Below are 16,711 nucleotides of genomic sequence, written 5' to 3'. Positions count from 1 at the left end.
CAGCGAACTTTTATTTAGACCTGAAACTGAGAAGCCTTTTCTGGAGATGTTAGAGCCTTACAGAATAGACACCACCTGGTAAAAAATTAAGATATGTGCAGGCTGAAAGAGGGAAAAAATAGAAGCAAATTCTAGAACTCCTTTTCCCTTCCCGGCTCCTTGGCACACATGCATTACTACTCTCTTCTCCCCGCTACCATCTTTTTAAAAAGAGCAGCCAGTGACATGGTAACGTGCTGCTCCTGCTTTTGCTTCCTCAGCTGTGCTTCATGTGAGGTGGCTGCTCGCTGAAACAAAACCACAGGATATTCAGGGGGCTGTATATAGGGCAACCAGGATTTACAGCTAAGCACAAGCTGCCTGTAGAAGTCATCCTGGTTGAAGGATAAACACCTGCTCATTTGATCAGGGATCACAGGTTACCTGGGCATCTTTTTGTGAATAAGCAGTTCAGGGAACTCGCAAGATGAAAAAGTTGTTTGAGGAGTGGAACTATTAGACAAGGGCAACAGAGCAGAAAGTGAGATGGAGACTAATAACACCTCATCTGCTCTTTCTTCACAGATTTACTTTGCCCACACAGCCTTGAAGTGGATAGAACGAGCTAATCTGGATGGCTCAAATCGTGAAAAAGTTATTCATGAAGCTATAGATACACCCGAGGGCCTTGCTGTGGACTGGATTAACCGTAAATTGTATTGGACGGACAGAGGGTACATGCTCCACAGTGCATTTATGTTGAAGCATGCCATAAAATATTTGGAATAAATGACCGGTGATACAGAAATAGCTGCGCTCTCACTCTAAATTCAGTAACGCTTCACGTTCTGATTGGGTAGCTGTGATCTCAAGTACATACATTTGGAAGGTTCTTTAAAACTGAAATGCTGGAAGTTCCCTTTGAGTCTGCTATTGTATTTTTATCTTTGTCTTTCCAAGAAGCAAGGGTTTGGGCACAGTTGCAAGGAATTCAAAGCACGTACAGCACGTATACATATATGTATGTGCACATGCATGTGTGACTATATATATATATACACCCATATTTATATACATACACTGTATGTGTGTATATATAGGTATATCTTTATGTCTTTATTTTTATATATGTAAATAGTGAGTATTACTGCACCGAGTACGTCTTGGACAGAAGTCAGCATTGTTGACAGCTAGAATCATGCCCCTCTAAGCTAATGGAGAGCCTTTGTCAATTATCTCTGCTAAAAGAGGAATAGCCACTGGTAGACAATATGGCTTACATTTCAGCTGATACCTAACCTTACATGCAGAGAGAAAAAAAAATCGACCTTTGGTGAAAAGGCAGTGCCAGATTAGAGCACGTATTGAAGACTCCTTGAAGAGCGGTTATGATGTTTCAGTATGACCCATATCTATTAATCAATAAAAAGTGGTTTTGAATGTCCAGATCACTCTCCTCCTCCCTTTTAAATATGCCGCTAGTCCACTTCCTTGCTGTTAAGTACAATCTTGTCATAGAATCATAGAATCATAGGGTTGGAAGGGACCTCTGGAGATCATCTAGTCCAACCCCCCTGCCAGAGCAGGGACACCTTAGAGCAGGTTGCACAGGAACGCGTCCAGGCAGGTTCTGAATGTCTCCAGAGATGGAGACTCCACCGCCTCTCTGGGCAGCCTGTTCCAGTGCTCTGCCACCCTCAAGGTAGAGAAGTTCCTCCTCATGTTTAGGTGGAACTTCCTATACTCAAGTTTGTGCCCGTTACCTCTTGTCTACAGCATTGTGCTCCCGTAGAAATGTGCCAGTGTGTCTTGTGAAATGGGAAATTGTGGTGCTCATTTCCGTAAGGCGAGAGTCAAAGGTGAAGCTGTGAACTGGCGCCTGCCACATCCTCCTCAGTTACTGCATTTACCTGTTTGTATTCCCCGTTTGCACGAATATATTTCTCCTTCCATCTTTGTGTGGTCTTTCTATGCAGGTTCAGGTAGGCATGGAAGGCTGTAGCCTTGCTTTCAGGTAGAGGCTGATATTTGTTTGGCAAGGAGAAGTTTGTAGCAGGAAGTACAGTTTTCTGGAAAAAAGTTGGATTGAGAGACTGGCAATGTAGATTCGATACTTGACACTCCCATAGATTTTTATGAGGGGTCATAAGGACCTTAGCTTTATTCTTTCCTGTAAAAAAGATACAATATGTAAAATGCTTGGTGGTTTCTGGATGAAAAATGCTATATAAAAGTACTATTTTAAAAAATTCTTTATACATTTGATAATGCCATTCAGTTAGGAGCTTCTTTTCCTCCTGACTACTTTAAAAAGTAACATTCATCTATCAGTGATCATACTTCCAACTCATCATTTGCCCAAAAAAGGAGAACAGTATGTCTCCTGTAGAGCAACAGGTATTTTATCATCATGCCTTGGAGCAGATAATGAGGTTGTAGCATGAATTTCTTGTTGATAAAACAACTAAACAGCCCATATCAGCAGGATTATTTCCTGTCGTTGTGAAGTTATTTATTACAGTTTTGTGCTAAACTAAAGCAATGCAAAAACTTAGTACATTCTGCCTGAGAAGACAATGAAAAAGCTAGCAGGGAGGACCTAACAGTGCTGTGTGTGTTGCAGGAAGGCATGCATCGAACGGAGCAATCTGAATGGAATGCAAAGGAAAATGATCATCTGGGAGGATATCTCCCAGCCCCGAGGGATTGCCATTCACCCGTTTGCTAAGTAAGGAGTGATAAACCTGGTTAATTGTCTAATACTCGAGGAGTATTCTTAAAAATGAGCATGCCAGCCTTGCCCTTTTGGCAGTCAAAAAGTGCATGTCTCATGTTAGGATAGTCATTGCCTTGGAGAGTTGTGTGAACTGCAGTGCTTTATTGCTGGGTTTCTTTTCTGAGTTGGGACATGTTTATTTCTCATAAAGATCTACAAAAATACCAGTAGCATTAAAGATACTGTATGCAGTTTAAGATAAAGAAAAGCACGAGCAACTGAAGTCACCCTGGCCGTTGTAAGCATCGCACTATAAACTCTGATGGTTCCATATCTGTTAGTGTGAAGAAGGTAGTCACTTTTAACCAATGGTGCTTACAAAGGATTTCTTTGGCCATGTTTCAGTTTCTGAGGAAACTAAACCCAGTCTTCTGTTGTGGAGACACGTTGATTTAAATGCACCTTATATCTTCTTATCTAGCACTGAGATGATCACAGGAGTTTTGAATGTTTGAAGTCTTGATTAAATTCTGGTCATTTTAATCAATGGCAAAGCCCCGTGGATTTCAGTCAATACGCCTGTAGTAGGATGGTTTTAAATGTGTTGATTTTTTTTTTTATTTGTTTTTATGCTCATATCCTGCTGTAACTAAGTACTGATGAATGAAGCTGGGTTGGGGAGGGTGTTTTGTTAGCTCCATTCTGTACATAAAAGACCTGAAAGAATCTTTCCGTAGAAGTTGAACACGACAGAGACGTTTTGCAGGAAAACTTTAAGAACAGTTAGGTTCAGGGAGATTGTTTATTAGAATTATTGGTAGAGGGAAGGGCTACAAGGGAAAAGGCAGGGGTAAACATCACTAAAACCTTCCTTATTAGAAAGTTAATGGTAAAAGGAGGAACGGACATTATAGCAATGTCCCTAATTGTAAAGTCAGTATTAAAGAGAGATCTGAGGCACAATTAAGACTGCTGAGAATACTGATCTCTGCAATGGCTATGCAAAACTGCTCATGTAAATGAAGCTAAGTGAATCTGTGAGTTATCTCAGTAAACCTAACAAAGGCAACTGATGCCTAGGAAGACTGGACTCCAAATTTCAGAAGTAATTTGTGGGTTTGGCTATCTCCATTTTAGGTGGCCATCTTGCACTGTCTGTTCTTTGAAAAACAGTAAGCACTCAGTGGGTAACATTCAGGACTCTAGAGGGACACCCTGAGAATCGCAATTTTATTAAAAGACGAGAAGAGGCTGGGCCTGACACTGGTTTATTTTTTAAAAACAAAATAACCTGAGGACTCTTGCTTGCTTTCCGTGGGTGGGTAATTTTGGTTACATTTGCGTGTTGTTACACCCCTGTTTAGACAAGAGGCTGGCTAATGCATCATCTTCTGTTGTCTGGGTTTGCTAAACCACTGTCGTCAGTCACATGGAAAACTCAAAAGGAGATATAAAGAGTTGGCAGTTAGCATAGGCGGGAGGAGTGGTTTTTCAAAGGTTTTGTGCCAACGAACCGAGTGGGGATTCTGTATAAGTCCCAGTGTAATCACCTGGAGTCTTATGGCAAGTGTTAAAAAATCAGCAGCCAATATATTTGCTTGAAGCGTACATTTTTCTCATGGGCCTCAGGCCTGTATTGCTCTGATCTGATCTTTCTGCTTTGAAAGAACTCCACAGAGAGGAGGACAAATATTTACTTATTAACTTCCTATATGCGTTTTCTTTTTTAAAGGAGATTGTTCTGGACTGACATGGGGGTCAATCCCCGGATTGACAGCTCTTCATTAGAAGGCATTGATCGCCAGGTTATAGCCAGCACTGGTCTGGTGTGGCCCAGTGGAATAGCTCTCGACTACTTAGCCGACAAGTTGTACTGGTGCGATGCTAAACAGTCAGTGGTTGAGAGCGCAAACCTGGATGGTTCTGATCGTCGAATTCTTGCACAGAATGATGTAGGTGAGGCTTTGGGGCTGATAATTACCTACTGCTGCTTGGCAATGTGCTTGTGTATCTGCATGTGTAGCTGTGCATGTGAATTACCAGCCAGCAGCTGTGCTGTATATCCCATGCAACTCTGCGTTGAGGTTAATGGCATCACTTAGTTCTTCATTCTGCCACCCATTTGACTTTCATTTATTCATTTTAGGAAGAGAACACCTTTCTGACACTCTCTGCTTTTACTAATCGGCCACTTTGCATTGTACAGAGAACTTCTCTGCCTTCCCAGAAAAGTGAAAAGAAGGAAATAGTTAAAAATGCGGTTTGCTTGTTCCATGCATGGCTGCTTAGTGTAATTCAGGGTTTGCTGTGTTTTTTATACCAGTGAGTTATATCCATGTAAGCTGGAAGAGAATTAATCTTGGCCGCTAAGGTCCTTGAGCAAAGAACATGCATCTGCACAGTGTTGAACACTGGGATGATTCTAAATACACAATAGACACTGCATGGAAAAATAATTTATGCAATATGCTGGTAGCTGTTATGGCTGAGTTTTCTGTTGTTTGACACGTAACTGTGTTGCTCTGGAGCAAGAGAAGAGGAATATTAGCAATGACAACTGATGTTGGACCACACTGAAAGTAAACCATGTGTTTAAAAATCTCGTACATGGCAAATTAGTTTCTGGAGAGGACAATTCCCTTTGTGCATGATATCTCTCTGGGGACAATTTTGTAGGTGGGCATGAAAAATATGGGCAGAATGAGGACTCTTGGCTAAATATCACGACTGCCATGGATAGAGACTTTACAGTCACTCTGTTAAGCAGCTGCTGTTCTAGTGTCTGCTCTGGGAAGGCTTGTGTTCATCTCCTCAGCCAGATGCCCTCCCACTTGTTCGGAGGTGAGCAGAGTGAGGTCTTGGAGGCAGCAGTATTCTCCAGTTCAGAAGACATCAAAGGCCGTGAGCAGAATGACTTGCCAGCGTTCCTCTCTTGTCCCCTGCTGCACAGATTCTGCTGTACAGTCCACCTTGCAACGGATCTGCAAAGGAGGACCTTGAAGCCTATTGAAAGTTTCACTTTGTTTCTCCACAAGAAATGGGACAGCGTCTTATGGGGAAAAAACAGAGAAGGAGAGCTGGGAGCGGTGGAGAAACACAGGGTATGGGAAAGGAGGCGGGCTTGGAGCAGTGATGTGGATGTTTGGAGGTGGGAGAATAGGACATCAACACCTGACAGAAAGAAGTGAAAGAGATGAAGTGCAGACCTGTAGGGGTGTGAATTTAGGGAGGCAGAGACACTTGATATCCTGATGTTTTTCTAATGCTGTTAGTGAGACCAGAATTCAGCTGCTGTACCTGGACAGCTTTACACTAGAGGACAGAAGGTGGCATCTCTTCATAGGCGTTCTGCTGTAACATGAATTTTTATTACAGCAGCTCCCTCTAGTGCTCCTGTACTGAGAATTCATTCAGTATTAATTCATGCATACAAAATGAGTAAAATAATTTCTGCTCTTCTGCTAACCTCGTTTTCATCTGTAAGTAAAACAGCCTGTAAGGACCCACTCAAGGGAGCGAACACCACAACCATTCCTTTTGTTTATGCAATGGGTCAGGTTCGCGCTGTTGCAGAAGGGGTTCGTGTGATTATTAACTTTTTTTCTTCCTTCTATCTTCATTGATGACTTTGCTTTTAAATCCTTAATGTATTTATAAGTTAAGAGGTTAAGGAATTGCTGGTCAAACCAGAGCGTTTGTTGGTAGTGCAAGATATAGATGCTAAAATTGTGAATAAATATTTGGATGGGGACAGCATCTAGATCTTGGGCTAGTTGCTTAAGTTTCATGGAGAGAAAAACTAAGAGCCATGCCCAGCAATTAGGCATGGTTCAGTAGAGGTAGTGAAGTGCTAACAGAACAAAAATATACTCGTTAACTTAACATTTAAGAACACTTAAACAGTGTCTTAGAATTTTTCTTATCTAGGAGTGGGTTTTCTTCAGTTTATTTGTGATGTGTATTTAAGATATACCAACGCATACTCCTTCTCCATGTTCTGATTTATCTGTTGTTTTGTTTGCTTGTTTATTTGTCTGTGATTTTTATTTTTTGTAATTTTTTTATTTTTTAAACCGTTACCTTTTGGGATGTCAATTTCATTAGTGAAATTAAACACCACCTAGTTGAGGCCTACATCAAAACCCCAAAACACTCATAAAATCACATGCCTACAAAACATACTTCTCAGAGGGGCTCAGGCTGCAGCGGTACACAGTGAGGTGCATGTTCAGACTGCAAGTAAAGACCAGGACAAAGAAAACCAGGAAGCACCCACTCTGAAACCAGGTGGACATCCGTTGAAGAACAGTATGTGGTCTCACCTTCCATTGCAAAAAGTTTGCCCAAAGCTATCTTGAAAGCGGGAGTTTTCTAAATGTATAGAAAGAATGCATAGTCCCATATGGACTAATGACAAAAGGCAAACATTCTGTCTATCATGATAGAGATGGTAAAAAGAGTCAGAATCATTTTTGCAAAGGTTTTTATATCTGTAAGTGTATCTGTGCTTATATATAAAAATATCCTTTGGATTCTGAATTGCTGAGCTTCTCTCTGGAAGTCAAACTAGGGGTCTGAGTTCTTCTAGTGCAGAAAATGTGCTATCAGGGAAAAATTTCTGTATTCTGAACTTGGCGTGAGATTTCTCTCATCTACTGGTAGTCATTTAAGTGTTAGGTGCCTGGTCTCAGCTGGTGTCTATGTTCCTGTTGTAATCAGTGAAAAGAGATGAAGCTACCTGGATGATATATTGCATCCTGTGGTTCGTGTTAGCTGTTACTGTTAGTTAGCTGACTAACGGACAGTGACTAAATAGTCACAGCCTAATGCTGCTAGTTGGCCGAAGTGAGGAAAAATAATTCCTCCCTTCAATTTTGCACTGTGATGAATTGGCTAGTGAATGTCTGTGCATGTGGACCACTGTATTGCACTTGTGTGTACTTTTGGCACTTGCAGAGACCACACACTGGCTTTGGGGTCCTACTATGAGTCAGTGGCTGTACTGTCTGTAGCTCCCAGGCTGCCCCATGCTGGTACACAGTTATGCAAGACGATGCATGCCATGAGCTCCTCTCCTCCCTGTTATGTGAAAACTACCAAAGGAGCTGTGTACCTCAGCAGCTCTGTGCCAGGCCACTTACTGACAGAGGAAGGAGGCACGCCACTTCTGAAATGCTGGTCCCAATGCTGCTTCAAAAAATGATGGTGTCTGAGATAGAAGCATCTGGTGGACTTGATCTGGTTGGAGGTCATCAGCAGTATAGAGGCTGTACTGAGTCAGGCAAGTCTCATAGACTCCTCTGCCAAGACCATAAGTAACATGTGCCCATGGTCCATCATTCATGGGCACTTATCCCTCCCCATGAGACATCAAAGTGGCTACAGCTATGCCACTGTGTTAGAAGTAGACCTGTATGCAGATGCTGCTTTGGTTTGCGTGGTTTCTTGTGTATGTGTCTACAGATATGGAAACGAGCAATCTAATTTCTTTGTAGGCCACCCTTTTGATGTAGCGGTGTTTGAGGATCACCTCTGGTTTTCTGACTGGGCTAGGCCATCACTAATGAGGGTGGACAAGAAGACCGGCCAAAACAGGGTACGTCTTCGAGGCAGCATGCTGAGACCCTCATCAATGGTTGTAGTTCATCCTTTGGCGAAACCAGGTATACTGCAAAAATTAAGCAGTCATTCCCTTCCTGCCTCCTCTTGTTCACTGATATCAGTAGAATAGATGTCCCTGGGGAGAGGATTATCTTCTCAGAAACAGGATCTTTAAAAGGCTTTGCATAGTCAGACTGGCATTTATTGAAAGCATCATCTGGGCATGTGTCCCAGGAATGCTAACAGATTTTGTATATTTATGATCATGCCCAAGAATAGATGCTGATCGGTTGCCACAAGGCTACCATGGTCTTCTGTTTCCTATTTATCCTAGTTTATTAGCAACCCTCACACATACAAATAATAACATATGACATGGAGAAAGATTTTGCAAAAATTATTAGTTTTGGATCAACTAATTTGATTTTCTCTTGGGAACAATCTCCCTGTAAATAGAAAAAAGTAATTCAACAGACCAGAATTGAGAGAAGGTAATCACAGGTTCCCTATGCCCTTGTAAAGTTCTTTCAGGGAATGTTAGGACTCTAAATATTAAAGGAGGAATAATAAAGGAAATAAATAAAAAAAAAAGTGTGATACCTTTATTAGATAGAGTATGCAAATCTGCTTTCCTGCCAGAGGCTAGGTGATAATATCTATGCTTTACTATAAGTGTCTGTTTTTAATTAAAAAAAAAAAAAAATTGTAGGTTTTGTCCGTCCTTATTCTTTTTCCAACTGCTTCAACTCTGCACAGCTAAAAGGAGATTTGACTGAAGAAGCAGCTTGTTAAGTTGCCTGTTTTTCTGCATTAGGGGCAAATCCTTGCCTTTATGAGAATGGAGGCTGTGATCAGATCTGTGAAAACAATTTTGGAGTTGCCAATTGCATGTGCCATCCAGGATTTGGGAAAACTCAAGATGGAAAAACCTGTCGTGCTCTGGGTGCTTCCAACACAACAGCAGGTACAATCCTTCAGTTGCAAAAAAGACTCTCCCCAAACCCTTGAGGACCTGACAGATAGTTTTGAAAAATACTCGCCTAGCTCTGCATAACGGATGATGGTTTCTTTGAAGAACGAAAACGCTGGGGTGTCGTCCTGGGACAATAATATGTTGTCCGACCGTTGCAATTTTTCCCTTGACATATTAGCAGTAAGAGAGGTGTGTGCAGTGCTGACAAGTCGTGTGAGCAACGAGTGGCATTCCTTGTCTCTTGTATTTGAGAAAACCCAGCAATAAGGAGTTTTAGGAATAATTTGAGGCCAGAAACGGGCTAGTCTGGGAGGATACTGATGTTTATTTTAGAAGGAAACCACCATGATTATTAGAAAGTAGACAAGCGATAGAAAATCAGAAAGTTAGTTCAGTAAATTTAAATAGTCTGTGTCACTTTTTTCTTGTCTTTTTCAGGAAGTGTCTCTGTATACAAGGAGGTAGAGCCGATGCCAACACCAGAGACCTTGCTCCGGAGCACACAAAGCAGTGGGATATTCAAGGATACAGACAGTGGGGAAAAGCAGCAAATCAACATTTTGTTGATGGCTGAAATCATGGTATCAGGTAGAGTCTGATGATTGTCTTCTTTCTATTTACCGTGAGGCTCTGAACAGGTTTATAGAAGAGAAAAAAATCATAGACATGAAAGGGAGAAAGGCTCAGTGTCGAGACTGGTGGCATTCAAGCTCTTAACTCTCTTACAAGAAGTTGAGTCTATGCAATTATGCCAGGTAGGACTGCTTTTTTGTTTGTATCCATGTTCCTTCGCTATGTCAAAAAAACTTAATAATATCATCCAGGCCTAGAGAACAAATATGTCTAATTTGGAGCACTTATGAGTCTCTTCCTTAGATTTTACAAGTATGTTAAGTTCCTCTGAACAAAATTGCAGTAAAACCATTGAATTTTACATATGGTGAATGAGACTAGATTATTAAATGGTATGATAGTTTTTGCATACAATATTCAGAAATCCTGATACTAAATGACACTTGAACTCCGTCTAGGCAAAAATAGCCCTAGTGATTGTAATGGCTTGTCACCATTAACTCTGGAGAGCTGTTTCAGACTTTGACTGTCTGTTCTGGTTTTCTTGTTAGTTTTTTGATTGGTTGGTAGTTTTTTTTTTTTTTTATATATATATATAGTACCTCCTTTGATCTGTCCAAGTGTTCCTCCAGTGTTTTTGTTTTGTTTTGTTTATGCTATAGATCAAGATGACTGCACTGCACTAGAATGTGATGTCAATGCACAGTGTGTTTTGCTGGAAGATGGTGCTATGTGCCAGTGTTTGAAAGGATTTACCAGGAAGGGGAAATCATGCTATGGTAATAAAACACATTGATACAATCTTCTGGAAAACTGTAGTTTGGGGGAGAGGAAGAAAATCTGTCTCTTCTCACATTGGCAGCTCTGCTGAGTGAGCCATCACAGAAAGGTCAATGGTATTGTTTGTTTTGAACGGGATGATGAGAAGAGAGCATGTGAGATGAAATGGCTAATTATCACATGCCTTATTTTCCCCTAAGTCATGAGTATTAATCTTATTAATATTAACAAGCAATAATGGGGATAATAGGAACAAAAGCATGATGTATTTATTATAAATTATAAAAGCTTCGTCCATAGACATGATAGTTGGTGTATAATTTAGGAGCATGTATTAAGGAATCTCTTAAAAATTAGCATTCCTGATGTAATATTTACATAAAAGTGCTGCTCTTGTTTCTTTCTAGTGCTAGAAAGAATCTAACCATCAGAAAACACATTGCTCAGAGTGGTCTTTAAGTTTTTGGACTTCTATATAGTATAAATGGAAGCACTTTGTTCTCTCATAAAGGCCAAGACAAGAGGGCAGTAGAAACAGAACTATTTACCATTTGGTAGCTAAGCATGAAGACTCACAGGAGTCCATGTTGCTATGGAAAGGAGAAAAAAAAAAAAAAGAAGGAAGGTGAAATGTCTATAATTTTTATTTCATCGTGGTACCTTTTTTTTTTTTTAAGCTTACGTGTTCTTTCTCAAAACAATTTCTCTCCGAATAGCGTTTAAGAATATAGGACTAGTTTTGAATAGGATCATTCCCTTCAAACGGGATTTTTTTTTTTAAAGCAAATGGTACTTGTGGAACCTCTAGGTGTCCAGTTGAAAGTAGCTGGTTGGCTGTCTTTAGCTCTTTAAATCATCCCCATCAAATTTCATACCAAGAAAAGACCACAAAGCCCTTTTCTTGCCATTTGCTTCAGATGCATACATGGCAAGTGACAGCATAGTCTGAGGAACATTCATGAAATGAGGAAGACATTTCTTTTTATCAATTTAACTGATGGTTTCATGACCCGTGTGTTCCGTCTCCTTGTTTTGTCTCACAGATGTTGACGAGTGTGCTGTAAATATGGACCGCTGTAATCGAAATGTTTCAGGCTGTATCAATACGGAAGGAGGCTACGTCTGTAAATGCCTGGAGGGCTACACTGGAGACGGAGTCCATTGCTACGGTACGGGCACGTGTGAGGGCTGTGCCATGGCTGGGTGGCTGGGGCAGGGTGAACGAGCGAGAGACATGTCTTAGGATGTGGGCTAGCCTTGCATCAAGCTGTGAAGCTGCCAAATGAGCTGCTCTGGTTCTTCGCGAAAAATCTGGTAGGGGCGTGGATCCTAACTGTGTGGCTCCACCAGACAGTTGACATTTATCACGTCTTCCTTTTTGATTCTTTCCTTCCTGTTTGAAGTGTGGCAACCTCAGCAACTGATCAATATGCAAAGCCTGTAGCTGTCAGTGGATACCTGCTCTCAGTGTTTGCACTCTCTTTAGTAGCTACAGCAGGAGAGAGAGAGGAAGAGCGAAGGGGAGGAGGGAAATGGAGGTGAAGCAGTAGAGCTTTATTGAAAATCGTTGCCATGAATATAAACGAAAGCAGGTATTGAGTGTGTCATAGTACTCATCAAATAATTCCAGGGCAGTTTAATAGGCATGAGGTTCAAGGTGTTGACACTGACAACTTGAGTACATTTAGAGTCTTGTTAATAATCAGACCCACTGATTCTTCCCATCCAGCTCTCATGCCAGGTCTTTAGTTCATTCCTTTCATTTCTTAATTTTTTTTTAATCCATTTCAGCAGTAAATATGAAGGAACGGGAAGCTTTTCCCCCCCAGTATTTGACGAGTGCACAGTTTATTCAGAGCTTTATGGGAGTCTCAGCTACTCTTTTGTCCTTTTCTTTTTCCTTTCTCCTCTGTAGCCTAATTCAAAGCCCGTTAAATTTCACCCAATTCTTACATAGTCTTTACTGGACTTTGGTTGTTCGACACAGATAAGGATGACTGAAAAATTAAGAACAAAATCATTATTATGGGCAGGTTGTGAAAAAGTATCAGAGTTAGGAGGTTTGAGAAGGCATTCTGCCTACAGTGGTCAGACATCCAGAGCTGATGTCAACATCTTTGAGGATGTTTGGAAGTGCGGACAGAAGTGACAAGCTCCTCTTACTGTCCCAGCACCACCTACAAGGCATGTCACCAGGCAGCCCTGAGCTCTCGCTGTCTGTGGTATAGTTGCTCAGCTAGAATGATTGTGATAGCTACCGCTATTATTGAAAACCAGTCCATTATCTTCCTGAAGCCTTAGTCCAGAATATGGTAAGATAAGTTTTCGCAGCATTTTATAAATGTTATGATGTAAACAGAATTGAAACTAATTTTGTGTTTGACTTGAAATGTACTATAAAAACCAGAAACTGTTAAGTAAGTGATTTTGTACTTCAGTTTTAGATGCCTGCATGCATGCACACTGTCCAGAAATTTGTAGGTAGATCAAGAGATGGTACAAGTTCATGTTGTGTTGTTGAAATCACATTTCTTGGAATATGCTGCAACAGTTTTGTTCCTGTATTTTTCCTTTCAAAAGTGCTCTGAATTTTCTGTTTTGAGTACTAGAGGACTGCCAGTACTGTTCGGTACTAGAGTACTGAATTTTCTGTTTTGGGCCAGATCCTGTTAATTTTGCTGTAGAAAAACTCCCAGCAGTTTAAGCAATAATTTCACACAAATTGAGATGATAGATGTGTGATTTTGTTTCCCCAAAGTAGATCTGGCACATGTATTCTGCAGAAAGTTCGTAAAATGAGTCGGGGCCTCCCAAACTCTGGTATGTGAAACCTTTCCAAGTTCCCACCTTTGAGGGCGTTCCTTAGGCGCTTAGCACCATGCGGGTGCCAGCCTTGGGGGGTGAGTGCCGGCCTGGCAGGAGCTGCCACCATGGGCCGTGCTAGAGAAGGAGAGGAGGCAGGCAGAGGGTGTGCTGCAGGGTGTGCGAGAAAGGTATGCACGAGCCTAACACAGGCTGGGAGCCTGGAAACCCTTGTAATCAGGGAGCCTCTTCATAGTAACTCAGAGGCTGATGTCACCTAAGTGTTCACACAAGCTGAATAAACCTGTAGGTTTCTAGACCCTCTTCTTCTGTTCAAACTCTTTGGCTAGGCTGGACCAGGTGGGTGGTACAGTGGTGGGCAACTGCCCGCTCCCGAACCCTTCTTCTGTCTTAATGCAAGAATGCCAACTGACAGTACTCTAGTGCTCATCCATGGTGCAAGCTAGGACTAGCAATGCCAGAAGAATTTATCTAGTACAAATAAGTCTTCCCTTCAACTCTACTGTACTCGCTACATTTCATGGGGAAGCCTTTCCTTCCTTCTCCCTGTGGAGAGCTTCTGCAGCAGCGCAGCGTGCTCTGAGAGGCTGGGGACCCTGTGATTACTTGGCATAGAAAGTACGTGTCGTGTTCTCCATGAAGGCCTATTTGCAGGGGGAAGGTCTTTGGTGTTTTTCCCCACTGCCAGGAGACTGCAGTGCTGCAAGTGCTGCCCTTTTAACCGATGCTCTGAGGCATTTCGTTCTTCTAACTGCAGACTCTTTGGGTGACAGATATTGATGAGTGCAAGATGGGGTCCCACACCTGTGGAGAGAACATAACCTGCACAAATACAGAAGGAAGCTTCACTTGCTCGTGTGCTGACGATGCTTCTGGAACTGGCGTCGGTTGCAGTGAGTAAACGGAGCGAGCAATTAAAATCAAGTGGCCCTTAACTAAGAACTGTGCTCTTGGATAAACTGTTATACCTAGAAAGGAAACTCTTTATAGTGCCATAACGGGCAGCTTGTGGATCCATATAGCATTGCTTTAGGAGGCTGTTTTGAGGTGGACTAAGGAGACCAGATCTGAGTTTAGTTTGGAAATACCTACATCAAGGTTCAATGCTAATTTGTACTGTGTAAATGTAATGACACATCTATCTAATGGCCTTTGCAATCAACAGCTGTAGTAAATGCTCCTTGGAGGTAACATTTTTGGAGGTGATTTCAGTCTGCGTCATTTTTCAAACTCTCTGTGCTTTCTTTCCCTCTGCAGAACGCTTGCACAAGAACCGCACATAATTTAAGTCCCATTTAATTCTTCAGAATAAGCCAGTCTTTCAGATCCAGTGGTCAATTTTTCAAAAGGGCTCTGAAGCTCTCTAGAAAATCTGGTTACCAATTTAATGAGAGGAGCTGCTGAAGGTTCAGCACTAGTGAGTATAGGACCCTCATTTCAGTGCCTCAATGTGACAGCAGCATTCTCTGAAAATGTGGAGCTGAGTGACTCATCGTCTTACTCTGTGTCAGCCCTCTTCATCGGGGGGAATTTTACTCCAGATCAAGTGACTGTCTGATGATGGAGGGACACTGTGTGATTGTCACAGATCTCTTTCTGTAGAAAAAACAGAAGGAAATGATGGCTTTTTAAAGTAGGAGACCTATCAGAATCCCCACCTCCTTTTCAGTCACTTAAGCTTTCAGTAGTTTCAGGTGTCACTCAGGAAATGATGATTTTAAATGATGCATGACTTGGAAGTAATGCCTTCTAGGTTCATCAGCTGTAAATCTGATCCCATGTCTTCATGTGTGTTAACGCACTGTCTTAGTTCTTTGCATAATAAGCTCTTTTGGCGAGCTGAAGTTTTCTTTGCAGAACGCAGTCACACCTGGAGTTCACTAAAATCACTCATCCCTTTCCATTCAGGCTCTTTGCCGTGGCGGCAGTTCTCCTGCAAATGAAATTTTAAAAAACAAATGTCACTGAAGGTCATGTTGCAATAAAACTGGTGTGAGTCATGAAACCGATCCCATAAATGTATAAGAGCGATTAGGCGCATTTGTGCTAAGCCATACTGCTAGAAATTCTTTGCCTTGTAGATGTTTGGTTCTGACCTATAGATTTGCTGTAGCATCGAAGTAGGTGAGAAAGCGCTCCTTTTCTGTAAGGGCACGTCTGCGCTGCAGGCCATGCTGTGCAGAGATATTAGAGTTACCTTTAAAACTAGCTAGTTTGGATATCTATTTAGGTGACGGTGTGTGCAATTCAGGGCAGGCTACAGAACCCTTTGAAGAACTGGGTCAACAGGGTTCCCTGCTTCCCCAGTGATGTTGTTATCTGGGCCCGAGTTAGCTTGAAATAATAAAAAATGTGATTTGCAGTCACACATAGATGCAATCAGCTGGACGGCAGCAGAGTAGTAATAATCTGCGTAAGAATGACAAGTTGCATGTGGAGACTTCTCAGTCTGAGATCCAAATCCGTGAAATACAGTCACCCTTCACCCATACATCTGACTTTGGTACTTTATGCATGGTATAGATTTACCATTTACCTTACCCTAGAGCTGCATAATTGCAAAAATCATGTATGTGTAAGTAACTAGACAGCCAGTGTAGTTTTTTTTCAGAGCAGTACTCACACATCTAAATAGACAGATCACAGCCAACCTGTGTGAGTCTTTCATTGCAAATCTAGAATCGAGGATATTTAGCATTTTGATCTAAAGTTCAGTGTGCCCAAATTTGATAAGCAACTTAAGCAAACAGGCAAAACACAAGTAATTGGTCAAAATTAGAGATTTTTACCTACTTTCCTATCTTGAATTCTGGAACTCTTTTGTAAGATCACATTGCCAGTGCAGCCACAGGTCTGAGATGTCCTTGTGAAATCCTGTGTTTCAGAATCTACCGTGTCCCCGGCTGTTGTCACCAATGAATACTCTACGCACCCTGTGCAAGGTGACTCTGTAGGATGCCCTCCTTCGTACGAGTCGTACTGCCTCCACGGTGGAGTGTGCAATTATGTTTCTGATCTGCAAGACTATGCCTGCAAGTAAGTACAGAAATTTTTATTGTCTGTGCTGATGAATGGTATCCTTAGGGCTCAGCTGCAGACAGTGAGGTGTTCGTCCAGAAGCTATCTGTTAATTACTCATTCTATTTACAATTATCTTTAGACTCTGCACTTTTCGGTAAGTGATCACTGTAAGTTTCTGTGAGTGGTCACTCCATCACACTCATTGCAATTAATAATAGGGTTGGGTTTGTTCCCTAAGCATTCGA

The 16,711-nt window shown here is 41.6% G+C and overlaps 1 protein-coding gene across 1 annotated transcript in view; it reads left to right on the top strand.

The window, feature by feature from the left end:
- EGF (epidermal growth factor) overlaps positions 1–16,711 on the top strand; it is a gene marked incomplete at its 5' end in the record, with an annotated part of 64,353 nt that overhangs the window by 35,184 nt on the left and 12,458 nt on the right. The window contains 10 exons of the mRNA XM_082482771.1: positions 565–713; positions 2,603–2,707; positions 4,428–4,651; positions 8,191–8,358; positions 9,111–9,260; positions 9,708–9,857; positions 10,505–10,621; positions 11,666–11,791; positions 14,219–14,338; positions 16,331–16,481. Of these exons, the coding sequence (XP_082338897.1) occupies positions 565–713; positions 2,603–2,707; positions 4,428–4,651; positions 8,191–8,358; positions 9,111–9,260; positions 9,708–9,857; positions 10,505–10,621; positions 11,666–11,791; positions 14,219–14,338; positions 16,331–16,481 (1,460 nt within the window). The remainder of the gene's footprint in view (positions 1–564; positions 714–2,602; positions 2,708–4,427; positions 4,652–8,190; positions 8,359–9,110; positions 9,261–9,707; positions 9,858–10,504; positions 10,622–11,665; positions 11,792–14,218; positions 14,339–16,330; positions 16,482–16,711) is intronic.

The sequence above is a fragment of the Vanellus vanellus genome, assembly GCF_965231255.1.
Source record: "Vanellus vanellus genome assembly, chromosome: 4".
Taxonomy (NCBI): Eukaryota; Metazoa; Chordata; class Aves; order Charadriiformes; family Charadriidae; genus Vanellus; species Vanellus vanellus.
This window is presented reverse-complemented; position numbering and strand designations above follow the sequence as displayed.